The sequence below is a fragment of the Cynoglossus semilaevis genome, chromosome 8, assembly GCF_000523025.1.
Source record: "Cynoglossus semilaevis isolate Cse_v1.0 chromosome 8, Cse_v1.0, whole genome shotgun sequence".
In the NCBI taxonomy this organism is placed as follows: Eukaryota; Metazoa; Chordata; class Actinopteri; order Pleuronectiformes; family Cynoglossidae; genus Cynoglossus; species Cynoglossus semilaevis.
The window spans coordinates 7,693,860-7,712,071 of NC_024314.1; the positions used below are offsets into that span (position 1 = coordinate 7,693,860).

The 18,212-nt window shown below is 42.0% G+C and overlaps 1 protein-coding gene across 5 annotated transcripts in view; it reads left to right on the forward strand.

The window, feature by feature from the left end:
- Window positions 1-8,170, forward strand: part of LOC103381858 (thyroid hormone receptor alpha-B) — a 115,670-nt gene extending 107,500 nt beyond the window's left edge. For all 5 annotated transcript variants that reach the window (XM_025057234.1, XM_025057235.1, XM_008314418.3 and 2 more), the window contains 2 exons: window positions 1,249-1,507; window positions 1,797-8,170. In XM_025057234.1, coding sequence (XP_024913002.1) covers window positions 1,249-1,507; window positions 1,797-2,047 — 510 coding nt within the window. In that variant the 3' untranslated portion in view covers window positions 2,048-8,170. The remainder of the gene's footprint in view (window positions 1-1,248; window positions 1,508-1,796) is intronic.
- The last annotated feature ends 10,042 nt before the right edge of the window (window positions 8,171-18,212 follow it).

Sequence of the window (18,212 nt, forward strand, 5' to 3'; positions counted from 1 at the left end):
GTACAAATCCATCGGACAAATACAGCCAATAAATGTCATTTAATTATCAACAGTCAGGAAAAACAAGTTTCAACTGAGGTGAGAACAAACCCTGATGATGGAATCCATCAGCCAGGATTTTACCGTCTATGCAAATGAGTGTTTTCATTTAAATCTGCTTATCAGGGAAAAAGAATCTTCCAGTTTCCTGTTCCTTCCTGTTTCCAGTGCTTTGTTCTTTGCCGCATCTGTGTCTCCTTTTCCCAGTTTTCCCCCTCATCCCTCTCTCTTTCATCATTTGTCCTCACTAAGCTCGTCTTAAAACAATGATCCCACTTTATTACCACTTGGTCGCCCACCAAATACATGGTTTAGATTTGAGGATATGGAAATGCAGCTAAACATCCTGGGTTCCAGTAAATACTGTCAGATGATCAGTTATTATAAAGCAGGATTATCCACAAAGGTCTTCTGCTCCTGAGATTTTTTCCTGCTGTGATGAAACTGTTTTTTTTTTTTGTTTTTTTTGTTTTTTTTTGGACATGGAACTTTCGGAACTGTTCCCCTTCATATGGATATATAATGTTTACTGCATGTATGTTGCACTCGTAAGCATGGTTACGCTTCACAACAGAATAATCAAGAAGATCTACACTGCTTCCCTCAGCACTGAATCCACCGTTTGTGTATGTTCCCAGATGGAGACTCGGTCGTTGGGTATTAAATGCTGGGAGATCCATTACATAAATCCTGAAGTAAAGTCAAGTGTAACAATGGCAAAGGTTCAACTCACAGATGGATGATCTCTTTCTTTTTTTTAGAGAAGCACAATAGTGTGCTTTGTTTGTCTGGACATAATAAAGGTCAGGCAGATCTCTCTTCATTTTTTGGCAGCGTTTCCCGCTGTATTGGCACCAGAGTGTTATTAATGCAAAGCAAATGGTTGGTCGATAAAAAGATAGCAGGGAGAAAATGTTGAGTTTTTACCTGTGAAGCACAAATGCACGGTTTATTATGCTTAAAACGAATGAAGCAGATGGTATTTTTGTGTGCAGACTGTGAAAAAAGTGCAGAAAAGAAAGAAATCTAAAAATATATATATAAGGCTACACAGGACCCAGTGCTGTCGGATAGCTGCTACAGGTTTGGGTTTGAAGGAGCCTCCACTGAAGAATTCATCTTGTCATTCAGTTAAAAAAAACATGTTACAGTATATGTGTGTACTGTATAGTATAGATAGATGTGTAATAACAGCGCTCTTTTCACCAGCTGCCTTGTGAAGACCAGATCATCCTGTTGAAGGGCTGCTGCATGGAGATCATGTCGCTGCGAGCCGCGATGCGCTATGATCCAGACAGCGAGACTCTGACGCTCAGTGGAGAGATGGCAGTGAAGAGGGAACAGCTGAAAAACGGTGGCTTGGGTGTGGTGTCGGACGCCATCTTTGATTTGGGCAAGAGCCTGGCGCAGTTCAACCTGGACGACACAGAGGTGGCGCTATTGCAGGCGGTGCTGCTCATGAGCTCAGGTGCCTTAAGAATTATTATGGGGGTTTTCACAGTCCTTAAGTTGACATATAGGTGAAGAGTGGCTGTGAAATAGTTAGCCTTTCAATCTCCAAGAATGTATTTTTTACAGACCTAAATATGGACATTATTGTTACGTGTCAAACTCTCAGTTCAGTGACTGTGATCGTATTTAGTGGAAAACAAACGATAAAGCAAAAGCACCTTTAATTTAACATTTTTTGGTCTTACTCTCTGTCTTATTTGTTTTTACTGTCCAATCTGCACTCACAAACATCTGTCTCCTCGCAGACCGCTCTGGCCTGACCTGCGTGGACAAGATCGAGAAGTGTCAGGAGACGTACCTGCTAGCATTTGAGCACTACATCAACTACCGCAAGCACAACATTCCTCACTTCTGGCCCAAGCTTCTGATGAAGGTGACAGACCTGCGGATGATCGGGGCGTGCCACGCCAGCCGCTTCCTTCACATGAAGGTGGAGTGTCCCAATGAACTCTTCCCTCCGCTCTTCTTGGAGGTCTTTGAGGAACAGGATGTGTGAAACACAGCTGCCACAGAGCGAGAGAAAAACAAAGTCGGGGGAAAATGGTCGATGGGAAGGGCCATTGTTTTTTTTTGGTAGGGGAAGGATGGAGGGAGGAACCTGCCTTTCTCTGACATCACATTCTCAGTATGTGATTAAAAAAAAGAAACTGGAAACAACAATGACAAATCAACACACCAGCAGCAGAAGAGTCAAGCAAACAAAGGATTTTTTGTTTGTTTGTTTGTTTGTTTGTTTTTTTAAAAAACACCCCTCCTCCACGTCTTTCCCCTCCTTCTACTTGCCCCGGTTTAAAATCCGAGTGGGGGCCCTTCTGTCTGAGCATGATGTCTTATCTAGCAAGAGTTGTAGCCATTTGCCAAGACACACTCAAAGAGACACACACACACACACACAGACACACACACACCCTGATCCACCTCAATTCTTCAGAGCAGCACCAGTTGCGGGGGTCAGTTCCCGCCTCTGGTTTTTTTGTAGCTGCCACAGATAAACACAGACATCACGAAAGCCAGCGTCTCCAGCGTCCCCGCTGGCCAGCACCTCTCAGTATTATCCACGAGTAAGTGTTAGGTGTGAAAACAAGGTCAAATAAACTCAACACTCACACAGAAAACACATACACACACAATCAGCAAATACTGCACTTGGGATTTCCAGTAGATGTTTATTGCGATGATTGGAGTGTATACAGCAGTTGGAGTAGAAAAACCACCAGAGCTGGTTGTTTGTTGTCAATTTCTTACAGTCAATCTGAGCCGTTACAGCTGTTGTGGAACTACTTCTTACGTCTTACATCCTTTTTTGAAAACCGGTGCTATATTTATATACAAGGCTACTCCACTTTTATGAACTTGTGTTGTCTACCTTTGAAAAAACAAACAAACAAAAAAGTGCAGATCATGGCTTCATATCTACCTTCATTTTTGTCATCGGACCAGCTCCTGTGACATAGCACACGCACACACATACACAAATACACACTTTACACACACACACACATACTGACACACTCATAGATGAGCAGACCTGCTTAGTCACTGCCCTGGGCTGCTTGAGATGGCAGCACCGCGTCCTCTGAATGACAATTAAGGCCTCTTTCTAAGGAGTTACTGCATGTACAGGGAAGGGAGGAGATGAGGAGACAAGGAGAAAGGAGCACAGACAGAGGGAGGAAACAAGATTTAATAGCTGGCGCGTAGATTCAGAGCCCATGGGTCGGGAGTAAATCTCCTCAACCCGCCCTCCTAAGAGGTTTTGAATAGCAGAAGCAGGACAGCAGAGCTCATCCACACGTATACACACACACACACACACACGTACATGTACACAAAAAGACAACATCACCTCAAAGTAACGTGAATGCCTCATATTACTGTATTCACTGCGGTGGCAGTGTTTATATACAGCCCTAACCTGCAGGGTTTTTCGAGTCCTCTCCTCATGGACTCCGCTCAGTGTGGCCCCTCCAGGCTTCCATACACATTGGCCTTTTTTTGACCACGGGCGTCACTGAGAGCAGGCGAATGCCAAGAAGGCTACATTTTTACCTCAGTGTGGACACACCCCTAGGCTGGAGCAGCAGTACTGCCCCTGTGGTTTCAGGCACTACCTCACCTCTGTGGACACAGGGCAGCTACCCACAGCCTACACATACACACATAACCCACGAAAGTGTAGAGTAATACACAAATGTGCAGATGTTTTTTTCTTTTTTATGTGTAGGCGCACACTTGTAGTCATGAGAAAACACAAAGACGGCAGACAGTGCGTACGCAGACACACACTCACGCTCACACACACACACACACACCCTCAGTGCTATCACTTGGTTGAAATTGAAATACCACTGAAGACAGGAGGGCCAGCCATCACCCTGGATGCTTTTTCACTCACTCCAGGGAATGGTACCCATTACATTCGGGTTGTCTGTTTTTGTTAAATGGGACCAAGTGTCATCTATTGAAAGATTTGAATTTACTTATTTCTGTCGAAAGGAAGAAAGAAAAACAAAGCAATGAAGGACAGTTTGGATGTGCAGCCCAGCTGAGTCGCAACAGAGCGAGGAAACAGAGGAACGACAAAGAGATTAAGAGTTTTTGGAACCAGTGATGATGATTGTGGTCGTGGAATTTGAATGTACAGAGAGGACGGGATGAGCGCATGGCTGTGACGGCTGCCACTGGGTGAATATGTCGGTAGAAATGCGTTAGATGACGTTTGTTAAATAAGGGTTTGTTTTCAACTGCAATCGAACCTCTTCAGGTAAATTTTACTGACATCCACGGCAGACGTCGTAGTAGATTTAAGCCAAATTACTATAATTGATTATGAATTGGATTTTTTAAAGTCCTGTCTGTTCATTACAATTCTGCGGCTGTGCTGAATCCAACTGACTTTTGAAACAGAGACCGAGACGATCTTTTAATCCGATGCCAAGCAGTAGTTCAAACTGAGCACTTGTACAGGATGAGTACAGGTGTTCGCCCCTCGGGAAGTACCTGAGCAGTGGAATGTTTAGCAGGAATCATGGGTAATTTTCACATGGCCGAGCAATGCTGTTAAAAAAAGAGATGAGATGAGAGTGAAACGGAGCACAGTCTGGAGAAGCAAAGATCAAGTCTGGTCTGACGCCCAATGAAAACCCCGTCGTCCAGCACTTGACCACTCCCAGAGATCCCTCACCATCTACCCCACCCTTACCCCCCTCTCACCTTACTCCCTGGAGCCAAGCTCCGATTGTACGGAAGCCCACCCAGTAAGACAGCCCCCACCTAGCCAGGCTGGTGGAATTTTTTTTGCACTACTGCAGTGACCCCCGACCCCCTATTTTAAAACCCCCTTAATCATGAAAATGTAATCATGGCCTCTTGTTGGATTATGCATTAATTCTCCCTCTGTCCCCCTGATGTTGTAAGCTGACATGCTCTGTGTGACAGAGACTGGCAGTTGCAGTGGGCTCAGTCCCAAACCTGTCTTGTTGTCAGTATTAGACCAACAGCACATTACCCTGAGATCTGTGCAGATTAGGGCTGCGTCGCACTTACTCAGATCATGACCCCCCAACCACCCACCCTCCAATACCCCCATCCCCTGATTCAGCCCAGTGAAAATCCATTTTCCTAACACACCTCCTTAAACTTCCGTTGTCTCACCTCTGCTCCTTCCCTCTCCCTAAAACCTAGCTATCGCACCCATCCACTCACTGCTGGTTGAGATGTTCCCCAGTTTGGCCCTGAATCATTGAAAACCAAATTGGGATCCAGGCCTGTCCCTTGTGAGACAAGGCTGGCCGTAACTGCCCTTAAGAGTGGCACCACCGAATGAATGTGAACAGCAAAAGCAACAGCAGCCGAAAACATAAGGAAAAATAAAGACTTGAGCGTGAGAATTTGCAAGGATGTGAAAGAAGAGGAGAACATGGGATGGATGACAAAACAGCTGAGGGTCTCCACCCTCACTACCATGACTGACATGGGTGAGAGAGGGTGATGTGGCTGGTTGTAGAGACGGTTTTAACAAACACTTGGAGGAAGAGGGGACGGGAAAAATGTTTCTTCTTTTTTTTTCCCACAACAGCCCAACGTGAGCCTCCGCCTCTATGCCAACTGGGAACGCCAAATGCCCCTCCGCCCCGCCGACAGCACCCTCAAAGAGGATTACTCCGACATTGGTATGATAAGGATCAGGAAGAGATCCATTCCAGAGATGTAGGTTTGGAATCTGAAGCCGTCTTTGCAAAAGAACAGAGAAGCAGGAAAAGAGAAAGAGAAACATTGACATCCGTTCTTTTGTGAGCTGACTGGATGTCCGTGTGACTGCAGGGGTTATAACGCTGCTTTACATTCAGTCTGTTTTAGAGTAAGGAAGAAAAAAAGATATATGAAATTATTATAAATCCATAAAACAAAAATGAAAAGAGATGACTTTAAAAAAGAGACTCCTGAATTAAAATTATTGGGAGATTTTCCATTTTATCATTTTCTTATTTTTCTGTTGATGTTTTTTTTTTTGTTGTTGCTGTTGTTGTTGTTGTTGTTGACGCTTAAACTGCTCTGTGTAAAAGAGGGAAAAAAAGAGCTGTAGTCACTTTTTGACCATGCGTGCAGTGTAACATAGAAAATATTTCACTTCTTTTTCACATCTATAGTTTGTGTTGATAAGCCAACTGATCTGTTTGTCTGTGTCTGTCTTTTGTCCGTCCCCTCGCATCAGGAGGAATTTACAACCAACAAAAACAGGAATTTCACTTTTTTTATGTTTTTTTTTTTTTAACAAATATAACACCAGAGGAAAAAAACTCACAACAGGAAAAATAATGCAACAGAAACTGAAAAAAAAAGAAAAAAGAAAAAAAAAATAAACACAATCTTGTCATACCTCACTCAACAAAAAAACTCAAAGGATCATGGGAGGAGTCATATTTTGCAGGCACATGTGAAAGTTCAGTGATGCATATATAGATTTAAAAAAAAAAGTTTAAAATGTTAAGATAATATGTGCTTGTGTGTACCCATCAGTACAAGTTACAAAAGGACACGTCCCTCAATCTCTGGTGCACTTTATCCTGAAAGATTCTGGTTCTCAGACGAGTGGAGAGAGAAGAGTCATCTGCTGATGTGAGCGCTCCTTCAGCCCCGCGGCACATTCCACAGACGGTTAACTCAAAAATGTGAACGGCCCGGAAACTGAGGGACGGTGCCTTTTGTGATGGCTGAGTGTTCTATGGTATTGAATGTAGCTGACAGGAGGGGGCTGGACCATGAGCCTGGACCCCACAACCTAACTTCCACACACCAGCAGAAATGATGAGTGTTGTCACAGGTTACAAACGACCAACGAAACTGAGAATATATATTGCCCATCTGCAAGGTGCAATACTATGTTATGTATTTTTCTATGTTTTCTGTTTTTACTTTCACCTTACATTTATTTTGGCCATAACCAAGGATGTAAATACAAAAAAAATCCAACACTCGAGATTTATTGCAAAGTAAATTTGAACTGCCCCCCCTCCCACTGTCGTGTACAAGATGTTAAAAAAGAAAAACAAAAAAACAAAAAAACAAAAAAAACAAAGTGATGTGTAATGATCCTTGCATTAGTGTGTGCACTCTCTCACGTGCATGCAGAAGCATTTGTCAGAAGTGCTCCATGATCTGAATCATAAACCCTGTGCCTCCTCTTTTTTGCAAAGAGATATTTGTATCCCACATATTCCGGAAACACAACACTTTACACATTGGACTGCGTACCTACAGCTGTGTTTGTTCACCACAGAACCGGATTCAGTTCTTCTCCCACTGTTCATGTGAGTGTTGTCGGTAGGGTTGGAAAATTCCAGAAATTGAACAAGTGGAAAACCTTCCATGAGACCTTTTACATGAGTAAAAACTAAACTAGAACTGACTGGACAGTCCAGTACGTTTGACCTGATTTAGACTACAGGACTTATATTATAATTATATTCAGAGCAAAAAATTATTAGTGCAAATATTTTAAACACAAAAAAATACATGATGGTCAAAATGAGTTCTTATTGGTCCAATTGTTTATCCTGAAGTTATCCTGTCTTAACAACACAACTACAACAGGAATACAAGCCTACACCATAATCAATGGAGGAAGCTAAACAATATTTCATTTTTCATACAAAACTGTATGTTAAAGTGTTAGAGCTAGCTTTCTGGTTGGACACATTTTTGAAGCTTAACTTCTCCTGGAAGGTTACTGGAAATTTGATGGAATTCTGTACATCTTTCTAACCCTACTCGTCAGCTGCAGCCATGTTGGCAGTAAGATGTTATTTGCTGTGAATGTGAGCTAACGTGGCTGCTCCACACCCACATAATAGATGGGAAAATTTCCAACTGGGTTCCACCATTTGTTCCAAAGCTCGTAGCCTCCCATAAGCCAGCCTTAACACCTGACAAGCTCAGTCCTTGGACATAGACTCGTCAAGAGACTTTAAAAGGCTGATATTTTTATTCCTATAGTTTACTGTTTGATTCCTCAGATAATAACTACTCATAAGTCAGACAGTGGACAAACACATTATAAACAGGAAAAATAAGTCTCAATATTTTCTCAGGCTCGCATTCATTTGTGCCCTCACCCAAAGATCAACACCCTCAGACCCTTACAGATGACTCAGTGGTGGATCTAATCAGGGAACATGCTAACACTAAAACAGCTCTGTGACGTTTGTATTATCACAAGTGCTCATCCCCGCAGGAAGCTAATCTCTACTTGTGACCAGCTAATCTCTACTTGATGTTCGTCTTTACAGATGAACATTAAACGCATCTTCTTTTTTAAAAATCTGACTGAATGTGTCTTTATAAATATTCAAGGCTGGCTTAGAGGGGCCTCTGAGCCCATCCCTCCATAGATGTTATGATCCTGGTTTTTTCTCGCATGTTGATACATTGGACAAGGTTGGAGATGTGTCTGTGATGTTTCTTTGGTTTTCTGGTTGTGTTTGGTCCCCTCCATGCCAAATGTAGTTTGTGAAAACATGCTAGTAGCAAGATGTCTATGCAATTTTCCTCCAAGTCCCTTCAAAATAAAAGCTCACAGGACAAACGGTGAGCGGGATTTGTTTATGAAATCAAATTCGGCCCATCATGGAATTCCAGAGGTTCTTTGCTTGACCTTGAGACCCTTGCTACTCTGTGTGGGCAGGGGTCTGGACGGCCCTGGTATGCTGGCATTGATCCCAGCCTTTTGGCTGATGGTCAAAGCCAGTATGGCCTTGTGGAAGTCCTGGTCCCATAGAACTAGTCGAAGGGGCACTGGGGATGTTGTGGAGAATAAGGACTTCATGAGATGTGCTGTTTTTTGTTAACTGCTCAGAAAGTGGTGTGTGTATGTATATGTGTGTTGTTGTAACGTTTGGGTACTACTCACGTCTAACTCGATGCAGCGCTCTCATCAATTGGCATGTTGAATGTTATGGCCCCTCGAATCCCAATACCAAGATAAGCCCCTAAATTCAAGCCTTCTGCAATACGCGTGTGAAGCTTTAATTTTTATATCCTGCGACCAAGTTAATGTAAAGCTGAAAGTGATGGTCAGAGTTCACCAGTGGGACCAGAGTGATGGTCAGAGTTCACCAGTGGGACGTATAGGACGTAGCATTTTGCCAGTTTACTACACCTGTTTACCACTTCCTTTCATGAATAAAATTAGAAACATTTTGTAATCACAGTTCCACATGGTCCCACTGGAAATGAACGTACACTAGGTGGCGACCATCACTTGTACTAAAGCACTTAAACGAAAAGCACTTTGAACGGCCTAAACCAATCATGTGGAGAAAAACAAAATCAAAATCAGTAATAATTGTAACAACAAAAATAAATATCAATTACAACCAAGACAGTTGCCTTTTGCACCCTTAATATTGAATTTGAATTAGCTTAACCTGGGAGTTGACAGTGTTGCAGCCTGATAAGTAGCAACTGTTAACGTCTAAATAAAAAGTTTACAATTATTTTTAAACCAAGTGCAATAAGTGAGTGAGTGAACCTGTTGGCATATTTTCTCATCTCATTGGAGCTTTTTTATGCATTTGTGCGGAAACAATTATCTCCTGATTGCTTTTTAAAAAATTTGCCCACCGGTGAGAGCATCGACTAGACCCACACCAGACATGCACGCACGCACACACACACACACACACACAAACATACATACACACAAACACAGACCACTTTTTGTGACTGGGTAAAGGAAGCTATTGAAGGATTCTCTCAGGTAAAAGAACATTTTCTAATAAATGATGATGAACTTTAGATGAAAAAAAAACCTTTGTTAGCTCATCTTTTTTGTCTTCTCAATTTACAGTCAACATTGTACCTTTTATTTCTGTTTTGTATTTTCCACTTCAATGTCAAGATAAAGAAAAGTAAGGTGTAGACATGCAGGCGTCCAAATACAAGACCCTGAGTCTACCGCAACGAAAACCATGTCGCCCTCATTGTCTTTCTGACCCATAGATAAAAAAAAACAACGTGTTTTCCTTCATGTGTGGATGTGGAGAGTGATGTGTTTGTGTGGTCGTGATAGTGGTGTATTGTTGGGACCGTGTGTGTTTGTGTTAGTGCTAACCTGTGTGGAAGCCCATTTCCTGGCCGGAAATAAATGCCTAGAAAATCAAAGTCAAAATAACTTGTGGTAAATCAAGCTAATGAGACACTTGACTTTGGATTTGAGAAAACTAAAATTAAAAAGATGTTTTTGGCTGTACTCTACCATTATTCATATGAAATGGAATCGTAATCACTCTAAAAGCCATTTTTAGTCTCATATTTGATTTACCACCAACATATTTATACTCTCGGTGTGAAGGTTCTGATTTTTAATTTCTCCCCATATGCAGTTTCATGGATTTTTCTGTGTTATCTATGACTGTTCTGTTGTGTTTTGGAAATGAGCTGCCATGTCTCGGAGATGATTTAAGTTGTTCAACATGTGCAAGTCATTTTAGATAACATGCACATTTACACTTTCACAATATCTCTAGCCTTGATGTCAGACATGTCCTGTAGCTTTTGCACTTTCCCATCATCATAATCAAAGTGAACACAGCAATAGTCCGCGCTCCCTTCACCCAGCTGGGTGATGGTGTACATACAGCAATGCGTGGACCCTGTCCAAGTCGAACAGCATCCACGCCTCATGATAGCAAAGGCTGCTTTTGTTCTTCCATCCAGGCCTGTTCTATGTCAGTGGGCTTACTGTCCGGCTTTGTGATGTCCTGAGTGGTTGGCATGGCGAAGAGCGGCGCCATGGATGTCAAAGACTGGTGACAAAATCCAATTAAAGTAAAGAAATAAATAGTGGAGAAAGGAGGGCATCAAAGAAAATAGACATGCGGCGTCGCTGCACATTGGCTTGACGCTGATTAGATCGACATCTTCCTGGTCTGCGGGAGAGATGAGTTAAAAGAATCAGAAATGGGCCTGATCCTTGTGCATTAAAACAGGTCTTGAGAAAGGTCAACACAGGTCATCTCACAGTCAGGAGGAACAGACCATTAACAGTTACCTGTAGAGAGATGAAGCGACAGAGCTCCAGCAGGGGCAGAAATGTGCAGAAATGCTTTTCAAATTTCTGAACATGCTTCAAAAAAATTGCAGGACTAGCATTTTTAATGTACCCCATGAAATAGATTATTTGGTTGAATGTTTTGCAAAAGTTATACAACTAAAGTATTAAAATAACCAGGATCCAATCAGTGATAACTTTATATTGTTTATACTCTCCTTATTTTAAGAGTTGTAGTAATTTTGGGGTTATTATTAGCTTATATTTCCCCCTCCTCACCTGCAGGGGGCTGTGTATCTGATTTAAATAACCTGATCCATTAGTGGAGTCCACTCTCTCTAATAATATTGTTTAATATAAATATAATCCCCTGACCTTGTCAACTTCCAGGACAAGTAATACATTTAGCTTTGGAGACTGGTGACCACTGGATTCAAACAACAACCTCATGAACCAGCAGTTTGTTGCCCCAGGACTAGCAGAGGTCAAACTGCCCTTGCCATGACTATAGTGATGAGCCTGGTGATCTGAATACATTGCAGGACAGCAGACCTCTGATAATGTCCAGGCCTAATTTAAATTACAGTCTCTTCCTAACATGAAAACAACATTTTAAAATAACTTTAAATAGTCTTAAAATCAGACTCAGTGGTTCTAATTGTTGTGTTCGTGTTGAATTTTGAGATTTCTAACCTCTAGTGGTAAGTAAACCTCAGAGCTGACCCTCTTTCTCCTGACCTCTCCATATATGTTATAAGAAATACATAAATAGGGAGAAAAAATCTGCATACTCTGCCTCTAAACAAACTATGGTTCAACTACAATATAAAAAGAAATGGATATTTTAACATTTGGTTAAATTGCCCTTGAAATGGCATTGAACAGAGTGGGGCAGCAATTATTAAAAAAAAGCAATTATCTTCCCAGGACTGCATTGCAAAACCAGAACCCAGACCACAGAGAGAATGCCAAGACTGGCGTCCGACCAACACTGGCTTCCTTTAATTTGTCACCTATCTGTATAAAGCTGTGTGCATGTGAATGCTGGTGCCCAGGGTCACATGACATACGTGTTCTGTGTGCATGTAGATACATTGCTTATGAACGTCCGTGATGCTTGCTCCCGATCTGTTGCGCTACACGATCCCTCCTATTCCTCCAAAAGCACCTTTTTAGGCCGTGGTACGAGTCCGGTGGTAGACTTGTATTATTTCCCTTGAAGAATGTAACTAATATTGGATTCAGTGCAGGTTAACAGAGTGTGGAATAGCGGGTTGGGGGTTGTGGTTTGAGGGAGGTAGTTGGAGTCTTGGGAACCATTTATGTGTGGGAGTGCTGGCGTTGTTGCAGATGAAACCTGAATTGCAGGAGTGGGTTATATTTCAAAAGAAAACAAAGGCTGGGCTGTTGATGGCGGATTGGAGCGGAGTCCTCCTGCTGTTGCAGTTCAAAGCTTTGCAATTTTGTTTCTCTCCCTAGATTATGGCCTTATTGATTGCTTTTGTATTGCTGCTGCACACAGTATGGCTCATTGGGCACTAGAGGATTTTTTAATGAAGGTTAGCACTCAGAAAAATGCATGTAGTGGAGCTAGATGTCTGCTGAACAATGATAGGTGTAAAAATAAGGTCGTTTTTGATAGATAGATAGATAGATAGATAGATAGATAGATAGATAGATGGATAGATGGATAGATGGATAGATAGATGGACATTAAGTTTGCATGTCTGGACTGTTAATTAAAACTTGACTGTTATTAGGAAAAGTCTAGCGTTATTAGCACTGATCGACATCACAAGCATTGTTTGAGGGGGAAAATAACTAAATGAAATTTGGCCCAACATTATATAACTTATATACGTCAATTTTAATGCCTTAGTAGCCAAACTGATATAATCCTAACTTTACATGGGCTGCTCCAGTCCAGTTCTCATTAGAACATTGGCTCTGCTCCCAGGGCTCCGATGTCTTTGTGAGAGGAGAGTATGACTATTTGGGGGTGGGGAGGTGGTTACCTCGATGACCATCTTTTGTAGGTTAAACCCTAACCCTGAAAAAATAAAAACTCCCCCAGAGATCTCTCATGGGAAACAAATCATGTTGCATAGCATTTGAAATGACATTGTGAGCAGGTTACTTGGTATAAAGTACAGTTCTTTACAATCCTGGTCAATGTTGGAGCAGTTTAGCTCTTTTTTTTTTTCTTTCCATTAAGAGTGCGTGGTGAATTCCAGTCTGTGATGAAAAAGGTCGGATTACATCACTTGCGGCAAACCCTTTTTGAAACTTTATATACTGCTCCACGTAGTGGTCTGTCCCGCTGTGAGAATCCAAAGACAAATGAGAGTGTTTACAGGTGGTGCTGCTCACTCCATCTACAGGGAGATTTGTATTCGTGGGGGATATTTTTGTAATGGGTGGGAATCTGCATGCCTAGACAGCTAAGAATGTAAACAGATGAGCTCATTTATTCAGAGTCCATCAATCAGAAATACACGTCAGAAGAGAGATGAATAATTTAGATTATACTGTAGGTTGGGGAGATCTGTGTGTGCACACGTGAGGAAAATATGTAGAGTTTGTCAGGTGGTGAAAACACAGGTTTTGAATTAGCCTCGGAACTGCTCAGGTTTGATTGACCGGCCTCAAAGGGTGCTTTCTGTTCCCACTGCCCCTGTTGCTATTCGCCAAACACGTCTCCTTTGTCCTTTGTTCTGTCAACTACCCAACACTGGCACATACACATTGCTCTCTTGGCACATACAGCGTGTAAGCACTCTGGTGTATGCAAAATCAGAGGACATGCTCTCTGCTCAGCCAAGTCTGAAACTCTCAGTGAGGGATCACGTTATTGGCCATTTTTCTACTCTACAGCAGGTCACAGCCACATTACAACACCAGCACACTACCAGAAACAAGACATTGTATTCACTGGACACAACTTTCTCTGTCAGTGCTCGGAGCCTGGACACCAGGTGATGTCTGTGGACAATGTCCAGTGATTTATTCATTGGATGACAGCCTGTGGACAAAAGTCAATGTTTTGGTGTCAGCTTATACCAATGTCAGAGACATGTTTCTGTCTGTATTCACTGTTATACAAGCTACACAAACATGGCAGCGCTGTAGTATCCTACAGAGTACATTCTGTGGTTGTAGTATACAAACTGTCAGGATTATCACTGCACTGTTGTTCAGTTTATCTTGTTTCAACTGGAACAATGTCTCTGGAAACTCTGGATTTGAACCACAACACATAACGCATAAATTAATATAACAGCCATTTGTTCACTCTTGCAGTGATTTTATTTTAATCCAACCCAAATCTGATCACAGTCAATTGCTTCCACTAACCTACACCAAGTTAAGCAGGTGTAATTCACTGATTGACCACAGGTCTGTCAGTGATGTGGAGCAGTCTCTTTAAGGAGCTGTGGTGACATTGTCCACGTGGTTTTTGATTTCATTCATGGATCAGATGCTGCCTACTGTCGTTGTTTAACTTCACTGTCACCCTGGGCTTTACATACGGTACATGGTGACTCTAATAGCTCTGAATGTGGCTTTGCGGCTGTTGGCTTACAGAAATGCAAAATAACCTGAGAGGTTCCAGAATCATGTGCAGACTCAAGTCAGTGTGGTCTGGTTGATCCAGGCAGGGTCGAGGAGGTTACTGGGAGAACTAAGAACTCAGATGGTGTGCAGACACTCAGGGGTCATGACTGGCCTGGTCAGGGTCAGGGAAAGGTGGAAAGTCCCAAAGATGGAATATAAGGTGTTTGAGTCAGGTGTGTTGAATGTGTGTCAACAAACAGAACAAAAACTATATCACGGGTGGAGATGGTTGAGAACAGTAAGTTATTACAGGATGAATTGAAGAACCCTTCTGATCCAGGACTGTTATTGTACTCCGGGTGTGGTCAGGTGACATTCAACCACTCAGTACAATGGAACCAACTGTTAAATGCAATCCTCTAGTTAAAACTCCCATCCATTGTAACAATGGTTAATGCTGGAAACATGCAGCAGACAAAATGGGATTAGCTTAGCTACACACTTGTATTAGCTCTATTAGCTTGGCGTTAGTGACATGAACTGTGTATCCTTTTGTTATTTCTACTGCAGAATTGCAGAAACTGCAGAAAAGTAGAGATAAGCAATTTTGTTTGATGAAACCTACTGCCGACAAAATGTGGTTAGCTTAGCCACACGATATGCTAAAAAAGTGCTGAATTGAATTTGAATTTGTTATTTCTGGAAAGAATTTTAAACCTTTTCCTAAATCTTACCATCGTGAAAATAAAATTTAAGGAGGGTTACCACCCTCTAGGTTGGAGATGCTAATAATTTGTACGACTTGTCTGGAAATATAGAAACATTTTATTTAGTTTTCTGTTGAATCAAGAATGTGTTACCATACCCAGTGGTAGAGTCACTGCATGTTCAGTAAGCTGCACATGGTAGATTTATCCTCTAAAAAGCAAAAGATCTCTCAGGCTATTTTCATTTTAAGGAGCCTGGGCACCATCCTGGAGTCTGTGACTCATCTCTTATGCCACATAATGGTATTGATTTGTAGGCTTTTGTTGGTCTGAATAAATTAGTCTGTGCTTTTTCTTATCAGCTACTAAGAAGGCTGCCTGACAACCAGAGAGTCAGCGCGTATCACAGTCCTGGATCAGCTAAAGAATCACATGAGAGGGAGATTTCTATAGAGAAGCCACAGGGAATGAAACACAGATGCAGGCCTGATTCAAAGTCAAATATTGCATTTGCAGTGTAATAACTACAGCTGGATTCACCCTAAGCTATGAAGTCTGCAGCAAAGCCATGAGTAATGTACGCAGTAGGCAAGAAAACACATTGTTCTCCACTGTACAGGGAACAGAGTTCTGTCCAGAGGTGCCAGATAGTCCTATATTTTCAGGGTATATGAAGTTATTTTAAAAGGTATTCTGTTTACCTACCTGTGACTACAGTACTATGTAAACTGCTCTGGTACAAACCCGGCCTCCTCACGCCTGGTGCTGGTTGAAGTATACAGTGTAATGTACAGTTACTGCAAATGTTATTATCCAGGTTTTGTTCTTTACCTCGCTCTCTGTCTTTATTTAACTCTCAGGCGACATCACTGTCACGGGAACACAAAGCAAAATGAAACAATATTCAGGACTCAAACATGCACCTTCAGGCAACACTCTGGGTTCAACGATAACACACTGTCTCCTCTTTCCCAAAACACACGTGTGCTTCGAATATCTACTGTGATCTCCTCTCACACCAGCCTCATTCTCACCCACACCAACTCCCCTCACCCCATTACCTGGACCTGTCTTCCCTGGGATTACTTCTCCTTCTATTCCTGAGCACCCACCAGCCTCTTCTTCTTTTACCTCTTCCTCCCACCGTGAGCCCACTGGGCGGTGTGACATCAGGTTTTTGTGGTGGGCTGCTCCTCACGACAGGTCCAGACAATCAGTGGGTGTTTGTACATGTTTGTGATTTTCAAATCTTTGTTTATGGTCAGGGTTTTAAAAGGAGATATTTTTATGGTAATTGTCGCTGGTCTATTTTACTATATATTTATGTAATAAATCTGTGACTAAATTTCCATCTCACTGGCTCGTTGGTCTGTTACTGCTTTCGGTTCTCTAGCCAACTGAAAGACTTTCATTAATGGACTAATAAACTGAAGCAAAGAAACAAAAAAACTACTCTTGTCATCACTGTGTTGCCTCTTTGTTCTGTGCGCTTGTGAGGGGTTTGGAGTAGTATACACTAAAGTATCTGTGGACATTATGAAGGAGGACATGGAGAGATGGAACTGAATGAAGGGAGATGGAGGCAGAGTGGTCACCTGATCTTTGGTGACCCCTCAGATAAGGGAACCTGAGAGAAAAATGTGAAAGCACTTTTTAACCTTGAATCTATAGCCCAAATTCAAGCACCTATACAGACCCATATAAAGAGTTCCATCCCTTTGATTCTGAACTAATTATTTGAACAGTATTTATCCATTAGCCCTCCATCTTCTTTTTAAAGCCCTAGTCAAACATGCCCTGGAGTTCGCAACGATTTAGCAATAATAGATGAAAATGTAAATGTCCTTGGGGTCTATAATCCAACGTGAGCACTTAATCCCACCCAGAACGAGGACAGCTATATTTGCCATTAGCGTGGAAGCTCCTAGAAAATATTAAAACGTGTTTTCTTAGCAAATGTATGCTGCAAAAATATGACTAATAAAGAGGTTTGTCTGGTGAAATCAGTGTGAGAGCAGTCAGTGCTAACAGCACGCAGGCCATCAGCATGTGTGACATGAGATTCTATGTGACTTATTGACAGATCAAATCAGACGTCTCTCGCCACGCTGTGAGGTTTCCTAGTGAGAGACAGCTGCTCACAAGGCTGTGACGGCTGACTCCTCACTTTGGAATGACTCCAGTGTCTCTGATGGTAAGGCTGCTCGCCTGCTCTGTCAAAATCTTTTTTTTTTCTTTTCATTGAATCTCAGTGTGTTGTTGCCCCCGGGTGATCAGCAGTGTGCTGAAATGCAGAAAACATTTAGTCATGAGGGTGTGAAAAAAAATGCTGAAGATAAAGAAACATTCCCACCTTGTTAATCTTCGTGTCACGGGTTTGTGCTTTTGCTGCAGTTTGTGGTGATTTGGATTAGAGATAACAAGCCAGCCATTCAGCAGATTCTAGGTAAGTCTGTCAACAGCTTCTAATGACCTTAACCTCTGCTAATAACTCTGGACAAATATTTAGATTATTGTGAGAACTATAACAACACTGGGTTTATTGCACTAGTAAGTATTCAGCAGCAGATTAAACTTGCACAGTATTGGCTGTCTGAAGGTCACATGTCCACTCTGACCATGTGTCACCATCTGCTGGTCAAACGGTTAAGAAAATCTGTCCTGTGAGAATGACTCAGGGACATCATCTGCTTCAAGAAAACAGATGTACCTATAATTGATTTTATGTAACATATCAACCTATCCATCTCAGCCATTGTCAGTCGGGATTGACTCCAGCTGCGTGTCCTAAGGATAAGATAAGAAAAATGTTTAAATGGAAACTGTAAGTCCAACATATGAAAGTAAAT